The 14,900-nt window shown below is 47.0% G+C and overlaps 2 protein-coding genes across 2 annotated transcripts in view; one reads left to right on the top strand and one right to left on the bottom strand.

Annotated features, from left to right (window-relative positions):
* Positions 1 to 491: 491 nt before the first annotated feature.
* On the bottom strand, positions 492 to 8,658 carry DFFA (DNA fragmentation factor subunit alpha). Its single transcript, XM_081016252.1, has 6 exons — positions 8,496 to 8,658; positions 4,533 to 4,694; positions 2,883 to 3,031; positions 2,597 to 2,786; positions 2,310 to 2,482; positions 492 to 1,508 (listed from the first exon to the last, which is right to left on the bottom strand). The coding sequence occupies exons 1-6, from the start codon at positions 8,605 to 8,607 to the stop codon at positions 1,305 to 1,307; spliced, it is 990 nt and encodes a 329-aa protein (XP_080872378.1). The 5' UTR covers positions 8,608 to 8,658; the 3' UTR covers positions 492 to 1,304.
* A 1,214-nt stretch (positions 8,659 to 9,872) lies between these two features.
* The window catches only part of PEX14 (peroxisomal biogenesis factor 14), a 118,478-nt gene continuing 113,450 nt past the window's right edge, over positions 9,873 to 14,900 (top strand). Inside the window, exon 1 of the mRNA XM_081016223.1 lies at positions 9,873 to 9,978. Within this exon, the coding sequence (XP_080872349.1) occupies positions 9,907 to 9,978 (72 nt within the window). The 5' untranslated portion in view covers positions 9,873 to 9,906. The remainder of the gene's footprint in view (positions 9,979 to 14,900) is intronic.

Here is a 14,900-nt window from a genome sequence, read left to right on the forward strand (position 1 = left end):
AAATCTGGGCTCTTCCATATGTTGCTGGACTCCAAATCCAGCATGACCAATGGTCAGGGCTGATGGGAGTTCATAGAATTATACAATTATGGAGTTGGAAGAAGTCCAATGCAGGATTTTTAGCTAAAGCATCCATGACAGGTGGCTCTTAAAGGGCTGAGAGCCTGGGGAGCTGTTGCCACTCAGAAATAAACAAGACTGGGCTAACGGTCTGATTTGTACAAGTCAGCTTCCTATCTGCGTGATTGTATTTCATCATTAAAACCCCAAGGCCATTTCAGGAATGTATGTCATGCACTGTTTTTGAGAAAACTGTTCTGCTGTGTTAGAGGGGGAAAAACACAAGAGAACTGTATAGCAGTTTCAGAAGTTATCTGTTGCTTCTTTGTAGGGGGCTGGCCCACATACTAAAGCAGTTGGGATTTGTAGGCAAAGGCATACATACCTAAGCTTAAAAAACCAGTAGCACAGACAGCAGGCAGAAACATATATAATAATACAAAAGTTTTAATACTAGGCAAATGTAGGGTTAAATAGGGTTTTTGCTTTTTAGAAAAACAAACTGCTAACTAGTCGAATTTATTGCTAATAGGAGTGGTGACTATCCCATGATACTTTATGCAGGTTATAGTCTCAGCTGGAATGCCCCAGAAAGTCAGATTATTGTTTTCTTAATGTCATCCTCATAAACAGACGGAGTCTCATAGAAACGGCACAGGCACTGAGGCAAGAGAAGGAGAGCTACCAGTTGGGGGCCACTTTGCAAGCGTGGCTTTGGAACACAAGATGTTTGGCTGCATTCTACTACAGCATGAAATGTGCCACTAAAATGCATGTTTGTATATATTTGTAATGAAGTGTGATGTTCTAGCAGGAAGGAAGCATCGAAAAGCAGGAAGGTAAGGCAAAAGGGGATCAGGCACAAAAAAACAGGACCCATAAACTAGGGCGTTGGGCCAGTGCCAAAGCCAGAAATTAATCATGGTGGCAACTTAACAGCACCACCTGTAAGCATAAAGGAGATAGTTTTTTTTTAGTTTTTCCTCGCTGCATACTTAAACAAATATATATCACAATCTTTTAAGGATTCCAGCAGGCCCTCATAGCATGTGCGCGAAATAATTTCACCCCCCTAATTTGGCAGTTGGTATACTGCAGTGCTTTGTAGAAATGCAAAGACTTTCTCCACGCAGAATGATGCAGAGTCCAGTGAACAATGTCCTGGTTAGAATTTCTGTGTTGTTCAGTTTGTAGAGGCACAGAAAACTCATCGATGTGTCCAAACCTGGACTCCCAAGGCCTCCTTATTTCTTGCGTTTGGAACTCAACCAGTCCCCCCATGGCAACTTTTTCTTGCCCTTGGACATGCTCCTCAAGGAGTTTAGGGCGTGAACCTGCTGTAGGCGCCTTGAAAGTTCCTCCCCACAGGCTTGCTGCAAGGCCTCTGTCTTCGGCTTGTCCCAGTTCAGGGTCAGAGCAAGAGCTTCTGGGTTTGCTTTGTAAACCAGCTGCAACAGAAAGGAAAGAAGAATCTATCACTCGGGACCAAGCGGCGTAAGATGTCAGATTTATGATTGGCTCTCTCTTGATGCCACATGGCTTACTGGCAGGGGACATGATTTACATGCATAAGGTTTAAACCTTGGACATTTCTAGTCTCAAAGAGGTTCCCAGAACTGGTAATGAGAGAGGACCTTGCTAGACATCAGCAGCCTAGATTGATAGATGGTTTGAACTGGTGCAAGGAAGCTTTTTGTGTTGGTTCTATTTTTAATTTAATTCACAGAGGAGGTAGTTTTTAAAAGGGGAGGGTGATATTTAAGACTTTGTATACTATCCTTCATGGTAAGATTGCAGGACAGAGTGGTATAAAAAAACACAATATAAACACATTAAACAAAAACAACACTGGGAACTACAAGTTTTTGTTTCAAAGCAACAAGGAGATCAATGCCTAAAAGCTTTAAACTTAAAAACATTTTAAGCCGAAGAGAAGGACAAACATCTTTATGTGGTGCTGACTGGAAAATCCAGTTTAAACAAAAACGGGAAGAGTGGCAGATTGAGCTCCAAATAGCTTAGGGCCTCAGAGAAGGTAGAATTTGGAACCTTGGAAGACAAATGGACTAGAGGGAGAGAGTGATGTTAGCCCAATTCTGGCTGTGTGTTGTTCACCCGAACCCACCCTCCTTTAGAATAAATATTGACTGCATTAGTTCCCAAATGCTTTATTCTGCCCTTTCTCTTTCCATGGAGATTTTATTTGGAATCCAGGCACAACAAAGGGAAAGAACTCTGTGTGGACTCACCTCTAAGTCCTGACTTGCCAGGCCAAGTTCTGGGGCAGACTTCTCTTTAAGTGTGGTCCGAACATGGCTGCTGAGTGGAACCCCGTTACCAGCACCTCTGCTGCTGCTGCTGTTGCTGCTCCCAGCGTCAACCACGTCTGTTTCGTCCATGGCAGTTTCCTCTGATCCTGGCTCTAGGTAATGATGATTAAAATAATTCATAAAGGTAAAGGGACCATCATATTGCCCTCTTTCTTCACTCTGGCATGGTTTGTTGAGAAACGAGCCTCAGCCAACAACCTCATTACCTTCTGCTTTGGGTACAATGTGGTCCTCGTTTTTCAACGCTTGCAGGTAGAGTTCCAGAAGCTGCCGGGATTGCCGTTCCTCTTCCCGCCTGTCCAGCACCTGCTGAAGGGTGTCTTGCAGAGTCTGGATCTTGGGCTGGTTCTCAGAAAGCTCTTGAGCCAGGTCAGAGCATGGCACATCGATGAGCACCTAGAATTAGATGAGGTCCATCCTCTTACAGCAAAGGTGAGGGATCCTCATTCCCCCCCCCACCCTGTTGCCAAAGGCACACGGCCCTTCCTTTACCTGGAGGTCTTCCTCCGACATCAAGATGATGGTGGAGAGGTCGTCCTTCAGTTGTCTGGCCAGTTGCCTCCACTTCTCTCCTCCACCAACACCACCGTCCACTCTGTCAACGTCGGCGACGTCTTCCTTGAGCCAAGCTGTGCCCCCATCTGAAAAAGAGCCACAGTTATAAGTGCAAAGGTAAAGCTTATTAAGCAAGTTTATGCCAAAATTCACAAAGTAATCAGCTTGTTCGCATAACACTGTAGGCCAAGCTATAGTGATGCTGTGCAAATGTGGGGACTCCTGGAGAGGAACTTGCAGCCACTGTTCTCCTCCCTGGTCCTTTTTACTGCCACACTGAGCTAAGCCAAAGTTAAAGGTAAAGGGACCCCTGACCATTAGGTCCAGTCGTGACCGACTCTGGGGTTGCGGCACTCATCTCGCTTTATTGGCCGAGGGAGCCGGCGTACACCTTCGGGGTCATGTGGCCAGCATGACTAAGCCGCTTCTGGCGAACCAGAGCAGCGCACGGAAACGCCGTTTACCTTCCCGCTGGAGTGGTACCTATTTATCTACTTGCACTTTGAGGTGCTTTCACACTGCTAGGTTGGCAGGAGCAGGGACCGAGCAACAGGAGCTCACCCCGTCGCAGGGATTCGAACTGCCGACCTTCTGATTGGCAAGTCCTAGTCTCTGTGGTTTAACCCACAGCGCCACTAAGCCAAAGTTAATCAGGGTTAAAAGAACATAAGAGCATAAGAAGAGCTGTGCTGGGTTAGGCCAGTGTCCCACCTAGTCCAGCATCATCCCAGGCCAACCTGATGCCTGTGGGAAACCCACAAGCAGGACTCAAGCACAAGAACACTCTCCCCTCCTGTGGCTTCCTGCAACTGGTATTCAGAAATATTTCTGCCTCCAACTGTGGAGGGCACAGCATAAGCATCGTGCCTAGTAGCAACTTTGCCCTCTGTGAATTTGTCCAATCCTTTTTTAATGCCATCCAAGTTGATGGTCATCGCTGCCTTCTGTGGAAATGAGTCCCATAGGTTAACTGCACTGCATGGAGAAGTACTTTCTTTTATCTGTCCTGAATCTTCCAGCGCTCAGCTTCATTGAATGTTCAAGAGCTCTAGTGCTAAGAGCATGGAACAGGAGTGGGAAACTAGTGCCCCTCCAAATGTTGCTGGATTACAAGTCCCATTCGCCTCAGCCAGCTTGGCCACAGGTCAGGGATGATGGGAGCTGTGGTCCAGCAACATTGGGAAGGTACCATGTTGGCTATCCCTGCTCTAGGCAAATTAATGCCTTATATGGCAGGTGTCAAATATCCACCAAAAGCATGTGATGGTCTGCAAGTGCAACAATAAGGTAAGGCAACGACTGCTTTGTGTGGGGGTTGTGCTCCAGACCCCCATGCATAAACCCGCTCCGCCTCCACCCCCAACACCTTTTCCAGCCACTTCTGGGGTGCGGTGATGTGCACAATTGTGGCCGTGTGTCAATTGGGCACATGCAAATTGGTCGTTGCCTGTTCTAAAAAGTTGAAGAACCTAAAGGGAGTGGTGGTAGTGGTGGCAGCCGCAGCAACAAAGGTGCTTCTTGCCCAGGGCCTCATTTGCCCCTACACACAGCATCCATATCTTACAGAGCTTCAACTCTTCCATTTACCTATGCTGCTGGTGGACCACTTCTCGCCCTTTGCCAGTGCCACAAACTTGGTGTTCGGCGGCAGACACAAAAAATAGTCCTCGTCATCCACAATGGTGCCATCCTCAGCCAACACCAGCGTGATGGGCTCTGAGGCCTTGTCAATTGCTAGGAGGTCACAGGCTGTGGAAAGGGGAAGAGTCCATATAGCTCAGTGATATAAATATTATTATTATTATTGCATGCAGAAGGTCCCTGGTTCAATCCCTGGCATCTCCAGGAAAGGCTTGGGATGTCACCTGGCAACCCTAGGGAGCTGCTGCAGGTCAGTGCAGACACTCCTATGTTCATAAAGAGTCACCACGACAGCGCAGAAAGTCTTGGCCCCAATGGCATACAACAGTTTCTGTGAAAAGTGTATTTAACTTTATTTATACAAACAACGTGTTTGCCCTTTTCTCTTCCCTCTGGCGCTAACAATAAAACCAGGAATAGGAAAATACAATTTTTATCTCACATCAAATTTATTATGAAAAGTATTGCAGGTATCCTCTTGCCAAATTGTACAACGCTAAAAGGTTCTTTGTAAATAGCTACACTCCAAGGGCGAACAACCAGTGAATCCAGGTGAACGAAGGGAAACCTTTGTAAACTGAGAGTCTGTTTCCATTTAGACCAGGGGTTCCAAAACGGTGGACCAGCGGTAGTCTATGAGTTTCATTCAGGTGGTTTGTGTGCCTGTGGATCTGCATTTGAAGACAGGAAATGGCCACATCAAATTGCTTTTAAATTGTATTTTTATTGCTGCTTTTATTGTAATATAATAAACAGTATCAGAAGTAAAAGCAGTAATAAAAATACAATTAAAAATCATATGGTGTCTAGCACAGTGCCACTGCAATTGCTATAACAGGCAGAGAAATCGTTGTGATCCACTGATTGGGAGCCATTAATTGAGATGACATGGCACAAGTGACTAATGCAGATGGGGGGGGGGGGAAACATAGGGGGTGAGGTCAAGTAACTTCTGTGGCCTTCCTTGCCCAGGGCTACACGGGAATGAGAGCTTTCACCACAAAAGTTTGCAGGTCAGCTGTGTGTAATTTGCAGTGCCCAATTCTGTATTAGAAGGCTGCAGGGCATTTCTAAATGCCTGGGAGCCACAAGTAACACAGGTTCAGCAAGAGCTTCCCTCCCCACCAGTGGAGATTAGAATTCTTTAATGCAACTGAGCTTTAACAAGAGTTTTGTCCACACCCCTTAATCATAAGACACTCAACTAGGTCACCTTCCTTTTTTTACTTCCTTTTGAAGGTCCACTGCCTTTTCTTCTCGTAAGCTCATCTTTCCAGACACCCAGGCTTTATTACATTCTGCCCTCCCCAATCAATTTTGTTTCTTCAAGTGGCTTTGCTGCACAGTCCAAACGCTGCACTGTGGAACTCCTTGCAGCAAGATTCCAGTGCCTTGATTCTATGCAGTTAGGCGTGCTTCACATTTCAGTGGGATTAGGCACACCTGTCTCTGCACAGCACCAGGTCACAAGACTTGTGCTCCTCTGTGACACTGCAAGGAATAATTAGCCCATCTATCCAGTTTGCGTCCTCCTTCATTAGCATGTCCCAAGTGACCAGATGGGTTGCTTGCGTTGTCTGGCTGCGCCCAATCCCTAGAGTTTAATTCTTGTTTCTTTATAGATATTATATGATATACGATAAACGATATCTTATTGTCATTGTCCCATGCAGAACAATGAAATTGAAAAACTACATTAAACATTCAAAAAACCCTAAAAACTCTGAAACCCCATTTTAAAATACACTATACTATAGAGACTCCTTATGCTGTGTTTAGAACCAGAATTGCATTTGCATAGAAACTGTTTCTTGGGCGCCTAGTCCTGGTCTTTATAACCCTATACCTTCTTCCAGAAGGCAGAAGCTGAAAGAGATCATTTCCGGGGTGCGTACCATCCCGCGCTATCTCTGCCGCTTTCTTATGGCACCTGATAGCATAGATTTTATCTAAGGTGGGAAGAGTGCACCCAATTATTCTCTCTGCAGTCTTTACAACCCTGGACAGCATTGTTTTTTCCCTGGCCGTGCAGCTCCCAAACCACACACACAGACCGTAAGTTAATACACTCTCCACAGTACAATGGTAAAATGCCGTCAACAGGTCCTTTGAGAGATTGTTTTTCCGGAGGATTCTCAGAAAATATAACCTCTGCTGTGCTCTCTTCATCAGGTCTCTGCTGTTTTCTCCCCAGGTTAGGTCATCTCTTAACTCCATTCCCAGAAATCGAAACACCGAGACCTGTTCCACGCACTTCCCCTCAATAATAAGTGCAATAATATTGCATTCTTGAGAATCAATCACGCCCCAAAATCTTTAGACCCTCTTCATAGGGAAAGTGCTCCAGCCTCATTTTGGTTGACTTTCCCCCCATAGCCAGCCCAAGACTTGTTGACATCTGAGGCAAACCACAAAATGATGCCTCTCCAGCCAAGGAAGAAGGGGTGAGTGAAGATCTACATGGTGAACAAGGGAGAAATAAAGTTCTAAATAGGGAACAAAGGAAGGAGGAGACCAGCAGCACCTCCAAGAGGCTACTGTAGAGGCAACATTTTGAGCTGGGTGGCGTGTGCCAAAGAGGCAGCAGATCTGCCCTCCTCAAGTAGCAGGATCCAGAGGGGAATGCACAATGCACTGCATGCTGCTGTCACGGACACTGTGACAGCAGCAGCAGGCAATGTATTCCCCTCTGGATCCTGCCGCCCGAGGCGGTTGTCTCACTTTGTCTCATGAGTAGGCTGGCCCTGCTTTTCTGCACCTTTCACACTATTTCCTTGACATTTTAATTTTTTTCAGAAGGGGTGGCCGGAACGGCCCACGATATTCCAAATGAGACTGCATTGGGAGACCAGAGCCTCCCAACCCCTCTCTTTGGGCCTGGGGGTACATTTGTGGGCATCACAAAAAAATACCCATTTCACAGAAGAAAAATTATTAATGCTCATAACCTCCCTCCTACAGGCAAAACCCTCTACCAAAAAAAGATGAAACAGAAAAAGAAGGAAACAACACCCCCACAAGAAACAGGTACCCCCGCCCCCAAACAACCACCAAGAAAATGCAAAACTAACCCTCTAAAATTTGAGGGCCAGGGAACTTTGGAAGCTATCAGCTGGGCTATCTGAGGGCACCATGATTCTATACTGAGACCCCAGCTCCTCTTCAGTTCATCACTTACCCAAACCAGTTTGGAGTTATTTATTTAAAACTGCTATCTCATTTTAATTGTAAGTCAGAAGGAAAAGAAAAGAAATATCAGGATTTAGGATTCTAATTCATATCTGGTATACTGTTTTACTATTATTACATAATCTAAAAAAATATATGCTTTATTGAAACCTGGTTGGAAAAAATAAAACCAGAGGGGTGGCAAAACTGACAGTAATTGACAGGCCAGCAAATTTATGATTAAGTATGATTTATGATGTTGTGGAGCATAGTCCATTAGATTTATGAACTGTAATCCTGCAGGGAAATACAACTGTGATGTGTGTGTTGTGTGTTGTGTGTGTGTGTGTGTGTGTGTGTGTGTGAGAGAGAGAGAGAGAGAGAGAGAGAGAGGGAGAGGGAGAGAGAGAGAGGGAAAGAAGACATTCTTGTCAGCTTTGGATAATAGTTTAAGCATCTGATGAAGCAGACACTGATCCAGGAAAACTTATTCCACAATAAATTCATTAGTCTTTCTGGTACCACAAAACTATTTTGACTTTTTGTTGTTAAAGTTACTGCTGTTCTCCCGGGCTTCCACCTCCCCACCGCCGTAGGTAAGATCCTCTTTTAAAGATGCATCCCAGACCGAAATTCAACCGGTGCAGCTTTCAATACCCAGGGAAACTGATATGGGGAAGCTTCACCTGTGGAATCTCTGCCTCTGTAAAAAGAGGAGGGGAGAGGGAAAAACCCGCTTACCTTTGCTTCGCAGCTCCCGGAGGCAGGAGGCCGCCACCCCGTGCTGCTCCTGTTGGCCATTCTGCCTGATAAGGCATTGCTTCAACTGGGGAAGCCTGGAACCAGCCGCCATCGCTTTGCTTGTGTTCGGCTCTGCTATAAAGAAGGCTGTTAGATAGAGAAAGTCTCAGACCGCTCTTTGCAGGCAACCAATCGGAGCAGAGCTCGCTTTGCTGATGCAGCCTGGGAAATGTAGTTCTCTTCCCAAATTCATTCCGCAGTCTAGCCTCTGGACAGCAAACCCGCCTCTTTGCACGATGGGAAATGTAGTTCTCATCCATCTAATTAAACTAATCCCGATTTTGAGGTGACAAAGCAAGAAATCCCATTAATTTATTTCTCCCTCAGCCAGCATCTCTCCGAAGTCTCCAGTTCAAGGATAAGTTTACATATTCATTCGCTTCATACTATCAAATTGGCCAATACTATACTTGCTTCAAGAGGGAACGGGGATACTTTGTAACCCTAAAGTTGAATTATTTAACTGGAAATAAAATTTCGTGGCTTTGAAGAACTATAGGGAGTATGAACTATGAAGGCATAGCTGCGTTTGTCTACAGTTCGCTTTTGTGGGCTCCCTTCCAGACATCCTTTTATCGCACACCCATGACTATTTGAGCTCTTAATAATATCGGGGAGGTCACACACGACCCTTCTTTCAGCAGTACAGGGTCTACTTTATATGAGGAAGGTCCCTTCAGCATCTCCAAGGTAGGACTGTCTGGGAGGAGAGACCCTCTGCCTGAATCCTTGGGAGAGCTGCTGTCAGTCAGTGCAGTGATTAATGTTCTTATGCAGCTGCACTGTTTTATACTTTCTGGATATCCTATTGCCATATTCTAAACTAGTGGTGCTCTATGTTATAAATCAAGCACTGCTGGAAGTTGTTTCTTTTTGTTTTCCAGTGTATTTCTTATCAATTAAGAAATACACGAACAAATTTTTATTCTGAAAGTGTGCCTGGAAGGGGGAGGGGAGTTTGAGAACCACTGTCTTAAGGGAAGGGCCGGTGGAGCACCTGCTCCCCGGTGAAGCTCCCCAGGTTCAATCCCCAGGAGCAGCATGGGATGCCTCCTGCCTGAAACCCTGAAGAACCCCTGCCAGCCAGTGCAGGCAACACCAAGGTGCAGATGGGCCAGAGGCCTGATTCAGCATATGGCAGCTTGTGCATTTCTAAGCAGACATGCTCAGGATCGCGCTAACCACCAAACGACCCTTTATCCCCTCCTTGCCGCCGTCAGGCTTAAATTAAACCCCCTGCAAATTTCTCAAGGAGAGGAAGGCAAAGAACGCGCGACTTCTCCCTCGCCGATCGGCAACTCGGAGTTCGGCTGCTTCCGCCTCCATCGGCCGCCTTCCCTCTTCAGCATCCATGGCATCCGAGGATCGATTAGCCGGGTCTGGAAACATGGCCTCCTCCGAGCAAGGAGAGCAACCTGGGCAGGTAAGCGGGGGGTCGGAGGAGGGAGGCGCCCCGGGACCCCCTCCCCACAAGGACACTTGTGTGGGGAGGATGGGGAAGGGGGAGGGCAGTCGCAGGGCCTGCCCCTGCTGCCCTCCCTCTTTCAAAAGGAAGGGGGCACCCCCCAAATAGAGGGGTCCCTGTGCCCTCAGTGAGGAAGGAGCAGGTGGTGGGTGGCCTTTGCCCCATAACTGGGCGGGGGGGGAAGGGGAGGGAGTCCATTTGCCACCTCACCTTCTTTCATTCCCGCTCCTCCCGTGAAGGGAAAAAATCCCTGTAGTAGGATTTTCTGAGCCACCCCCCCCCCAATCTCAGGGATTGCAGGAGGTCAGCGCCCTTTTGCCCTATACTGTAATTAGGAGGGGTGCCCTTTGCCCTTTTATTAGGGGGGGAGATAGGGGGCAGTTGCCTTATAAAACCCTATAATGTGAAGGGGTTCGTTCCCGCTTTTTATAGCCCCCACCCAATTAAAAAGATAGGGGAGGAATGTCTAAAAGGAGTGTCCCCAGGGGTTGGAGGAGGGGGTGTCTTTCACCCTATAAATGGGGGCAGGGAGGGCTAGTAGTTGCCCATTCCTTATGCCCCCCCCCCTTTTAAGGTTAAGGGAGGAATGGCAAAAAGGAGTGTCTGTTTTTCTCCCAGGGGTAGCAAGATGTGGGTGCTTTCTGCCCATATATTTTTTTGGGGGGGGAGGGTAGGGGGCTATTTGCTGCCCATTCTTTTATGTCCCTCCCCATTAAAAAAAGAAAAGAAAAGGCTAGGGGAACTATGACTAAAAGCAGGGTTCGAAACTGAGATATGAAAGCTAGGAGCTAAATGGCACCTTAAACCTAGGTTATGGGCACAACAATGGAATGTATAGGCGTGCTTTTTTATATAACAAGAATGCAAAGCTGAAATGAATGCACCTAAAATATTATGTTCATTTTTCACATGGTCTAGTCCTTCCCATGTCCACCCCCCTAATATTCTTAAGAGAGTCTGTTCTCCAGTCTTCAGACAGTAGCTGGAAGTGGGGAGGCAGAAAAAGGTCCTCCTTTCCTCCCACTCTGCAGTTTTAATCTGAAATCTTAGGCGCAATGCTGCGCCCAGAGCTCAGAAACTGCTCCTGCTAATGAAATTCCCTGTCGCAAAATGCTCCTAGAACAATGGGAGTTTTGAACACTGACTAAAAGGAGTGTCTATTTATACCCCCACCCCCAATAATGGGGGAGGTGGGAGCCCTTTGCACTATGATGAGAGGGAGTGGAGGAGGTTAGATGCTCCCTTCTCCTTCTGCTTCCCTGCTTGAGCTTCTGGCACACACCCTAATTTTAATTTCAAACAATGAGGGATAATTGGTAGTAACTTGTGCTTTTGAGAAGAAGGGGAAATTGGGTTTCGTTTCTCCATAATAGTAGGGGCTGGAAGAGGAATTGCGGGGGGGGGGGGGATGCCAGTTGCCCCCTTCTTCATCTGCTTGAGCATTGCCTCTTCCAATCTGTTTATTTTTAAGGGTGGGGGGGTAATTCCTAGTGGGCTCATCTGTCCTCCATAGGGGTGGATGCCCTTCAACCCTGACAGGGAAGGAGCAAGGAAGTGGATGGAAGGGGACAGTTGCCTCATTTTCTCCCCATTTGACCTTTTGTTTTCCCCTTTCCAAAAAGGGTGGGGGGAATCTGTGTTGGGATGAGTGCCCTTTGACCCATAATGGAGGGAGGAGGTGAAGGGAGGTCAGTTCCCCTCCTTCTGCTTGATCTTGTGTGCCACTTTTCTAAACTGGTGGTGGTGAAGAAATCAGAAGTAGACTTTGGGGGTGTAAGTGGGGAAGGAGGTGTGTGCTCTTTACACCTAATTAGGGTCAGAGTAAAGTAAAGAAGTATTGGCTTCTCCCCCCCCCCCCAAAAAAATAAAAAAATTCAAAAGCAATGGAAGAGAAATCCCATGTTGTGATTCTGTGGCCTTCCTGAAGAGGAAGTAGGTAGGTATCTGTTGCTCCATAATGTGTGAAGAAGGAAGGGGGCATTGCTTAGTCTAGACTCTGCCCCCCCCCTTAGGATAGGCAAAAATGGTGGGGAGCTTACGTTTTCTCTGGGCCCCTCCCAGCTCTGGGGAAACTCATTTATAATCCCTGCATGCCTCCTACACACATGGAGCAAGGAGAACAGGTTGGCCTTGTAATCTTTTCCTTGCATATGTAAAATAATATTAAGAGGGGCTGTATTTTGGGAGGGGGTTCCTCTCTGCCATTTCTGTCTGCATTTGGCTATCTCCATAATTCCTCTTCAGCCTCCCGCCAAACAGGTATGCAAAACCCGCTTGTTGCACACCTCTTGAGAGAGCTCAGTGACAGAGCACACCTGTTGCATGGCAAGGATTCCATGTTCGATCCCTGGCATTGCCGTCTTAGAAGAGGGATTGAGTAAGCTGTGGCCTTCTAGGTGTTCCTCGATTCCAGTTCCCATCAGCCTCCCAGCCAACAGGCACAATGGTCAGGGATGATGTTGGGAGTCCAGCTGCTTTTGGAGGACACCTGGTTGGAGAAGGCAGAAACAGGACATGCCGGCAGTAGCCAACATGGTGCCATCCAGATGTTGCTGGACTAATTTTGGCAGAAGGCCCGTAGGTCAGCGGTAGAGCATCTGCCTTCAGTGTTGAAGATCCTAGGTTCAGTCCCCAGGTAGGACTGGGAGAGATCTGTGCCTGAAACCCTGGAGAGCTGCTTCCAGTCGATGTGTAGACAATGCGGAGTTAGATAGACCAGTGCTCTGCCTTGGCATAAGGCAGATGCCTATGTTTTTACTGTTCTGTGTTGACTACAACTCCCATCATGCCTGAGCATTGGCCGTGCCAGCTGGGGGTGATGGAAGTAGTTGATCATCATCTTTCAGAAAGCAGCACATGGGCTGTTTGTGAACTATAATGTCATATCCATGATAGCTGCCAGGAATCAATCTGTTGTAAGCTGCTGCAAGAACTTACAGGTAGTATAGTAAGATGTTTATAAAGGGAATAAATGAAACCAACCACCAGTGTTCAGAGATGACCCACCTCTGAATTCCAGTTGCTGGTGGACAGGCAGAGGGATGGAAATTGTATCTTTAATAGGGACAGAAAGGCCTTGTCAACCTGGGATGGTAGTCCATCTAGGAGAAGGAAATCTCTGATCCTAAGCCTCCACTGCTGTGCAGGATATCTTTGGGAGAAGAAAGGGCTAAGAAGTAAACCCTACACAAATCCGCAGTGGAGTCCCTAAGATGGTTGGGTAGTGCCTTGTGCGCCTCCTTCTGGCAACTGCTGCAGCCAAGCTGGTGCCAAACATATTGCTCTGCTTTCCTCTGAATCACATCAGTGAGACCAAAAGGGCATTAGGGTAGTCCAGGACCTCCATACACACTGCCCAGGCTTGCACCCAGGGGAGGTCACGTCAGTGCAGCTAACACAGAGATTCGACTTAGCCCCTGGAGGCACACTATATTGGCTCTTGAGACAGATGTATGCCAACAACCATCCTTAGCTTCAAGCCCTCTTTGTGGGCTTCCCAGCGGGCCGTTTGCTTAGCTACCATGAGCAGCCTGATGCTATGCCAGGGGGAGCCTCAATCTGATGCATTGTGGCTCTTTTTACATCAAAGGTGGGGAACCTCATCCCTAGAGGCCAACTGTAGCCTACCAGACATCTCTGTCAAGTTCTTGGAACTTTGCCTCTCTCCTGAGCCCCACTGTCTCTGTGTCACACCCTGAGTGTTTTGGCCTGGCTGGAATGTGTCCTTGAGCTCTGATAGTGCCTCTTGGCTGCCTGGATGGGGGCTGGAGAAGGGTGTTTGTGTGTAGAAACTATCCCACGGCACAGAGGTAGAATTTACATTTGTTGTTCCGTCCACTTTTGCCTCTTGCTCTGCCAAGCCCTGACATGTGGCCCTCAGAATGTTTCACAGAAGAGAATGTGGCCCCTGGGCTGAAAAAGGTTTCCCATTCTTATTTTCATTACTGTTATTGCCATTGGTTAAGTAGATGTCTCCTCTGTGTGCATAGTTGCTCATTTTCTAAACAAATCTTGGTGTGTGATGACATAATATGCACTGTGTGAGCTCACAGTCTGCTAATTTTTGTGTGTAGTGCCTGTTCTCTGGTTTTTTGAAGGCTGGGCAGGAAGTCCGCTGGTAAAAGCGATTCCTTCTCGGCATGCATGGCAGTATAAAGCCTTTCACCCATTTAGGAACAGGGGTGAGCAACCTCCAGCCTTGCAGATGTTGCTGGACTACAACTCCCATCATCCCTTACCATTGGCCAGACAGGCTGCAGCTAATGGCAGTAGAAATTTACAACATCTGGGGAGGTATCAAATTGCTTGATTCTGGCTTATTTATTTATTACATTTTAAATGCCACCTTTTCCCTCAAGGAGCTCAAGGTGGTGTACATAGTTTTCGTCCTCCTCAGTTATCCTCACAAACAACCCTGTGAGGTTGGTTAGGCTGAGAGACAGTGACTCATGTCATAATAAATGGGTTTGCCTTCAAGCTGCAACAAAGTTTTCTTTCTCTAACTGGGTTCTTCCTCCCCTCCCACCAATCTTGTCAGCTGTTAAAGGATCCCTCCTGGGGGAATCCAGGGGCCTATAGGGCCCCTGAGCCTGAGATTCCCAATTACCACAGTTAAAGACAAATTACGGTTTAATGTGAAGGATCAAAAGTTCTCACATGGTTCCTCTTCCACTGCTGCTGAGCTACTGGAAAACTAGCTGGCATCTGACTTGTTGTAATGCCTGAATTTGGGCACATGGTATTATATTCCATGCTAGTCCTACTCAGAGTACACCCATTGAAGTTAACAGACATGATTAAATTAGGTTCATCAATTTCAGTGGCTTTACTCTGAGTAGACCATTGTTTGTGGGTGTAGGGAAGAAAACAGTGACCTGGCT

Source organism: Podarcis pityusensis (assembly GCF_964106645.2).
Source record: "Podarcis pityusensis genome assembly, chromosome: 8".
Taxonomy (NCBI): Eukaryota; Metazoa; Chordata; class Lepidosauria; order Squamata; family Lacertidae; genus Podarcis; species Podarcis pityusensis.

Coding starts and splice junctions, on each gene's coding strand:
- DFFA (XM_081016252.1), bottom strand. CDS start 8,607: ATGGCGGCTGGTTCCAGGCTTCCCCAGTTGAAGCAATGCCTTATCAGG. Junction 3,032..4,532: donor GTGGTCCACCAGCAGCATAG/GTAAATGGAAGA, acceptor GCTCTTTTTCAG/ATGGGGGCACAGCTTGGCTC. Junction 2,787..2,882: donor TGTCGGAGGAAGACCTCCAG/GTAAAGGAAGGG, acceptor ATCTAATTCTAG/GTGCTCATCGATGTGCCATG.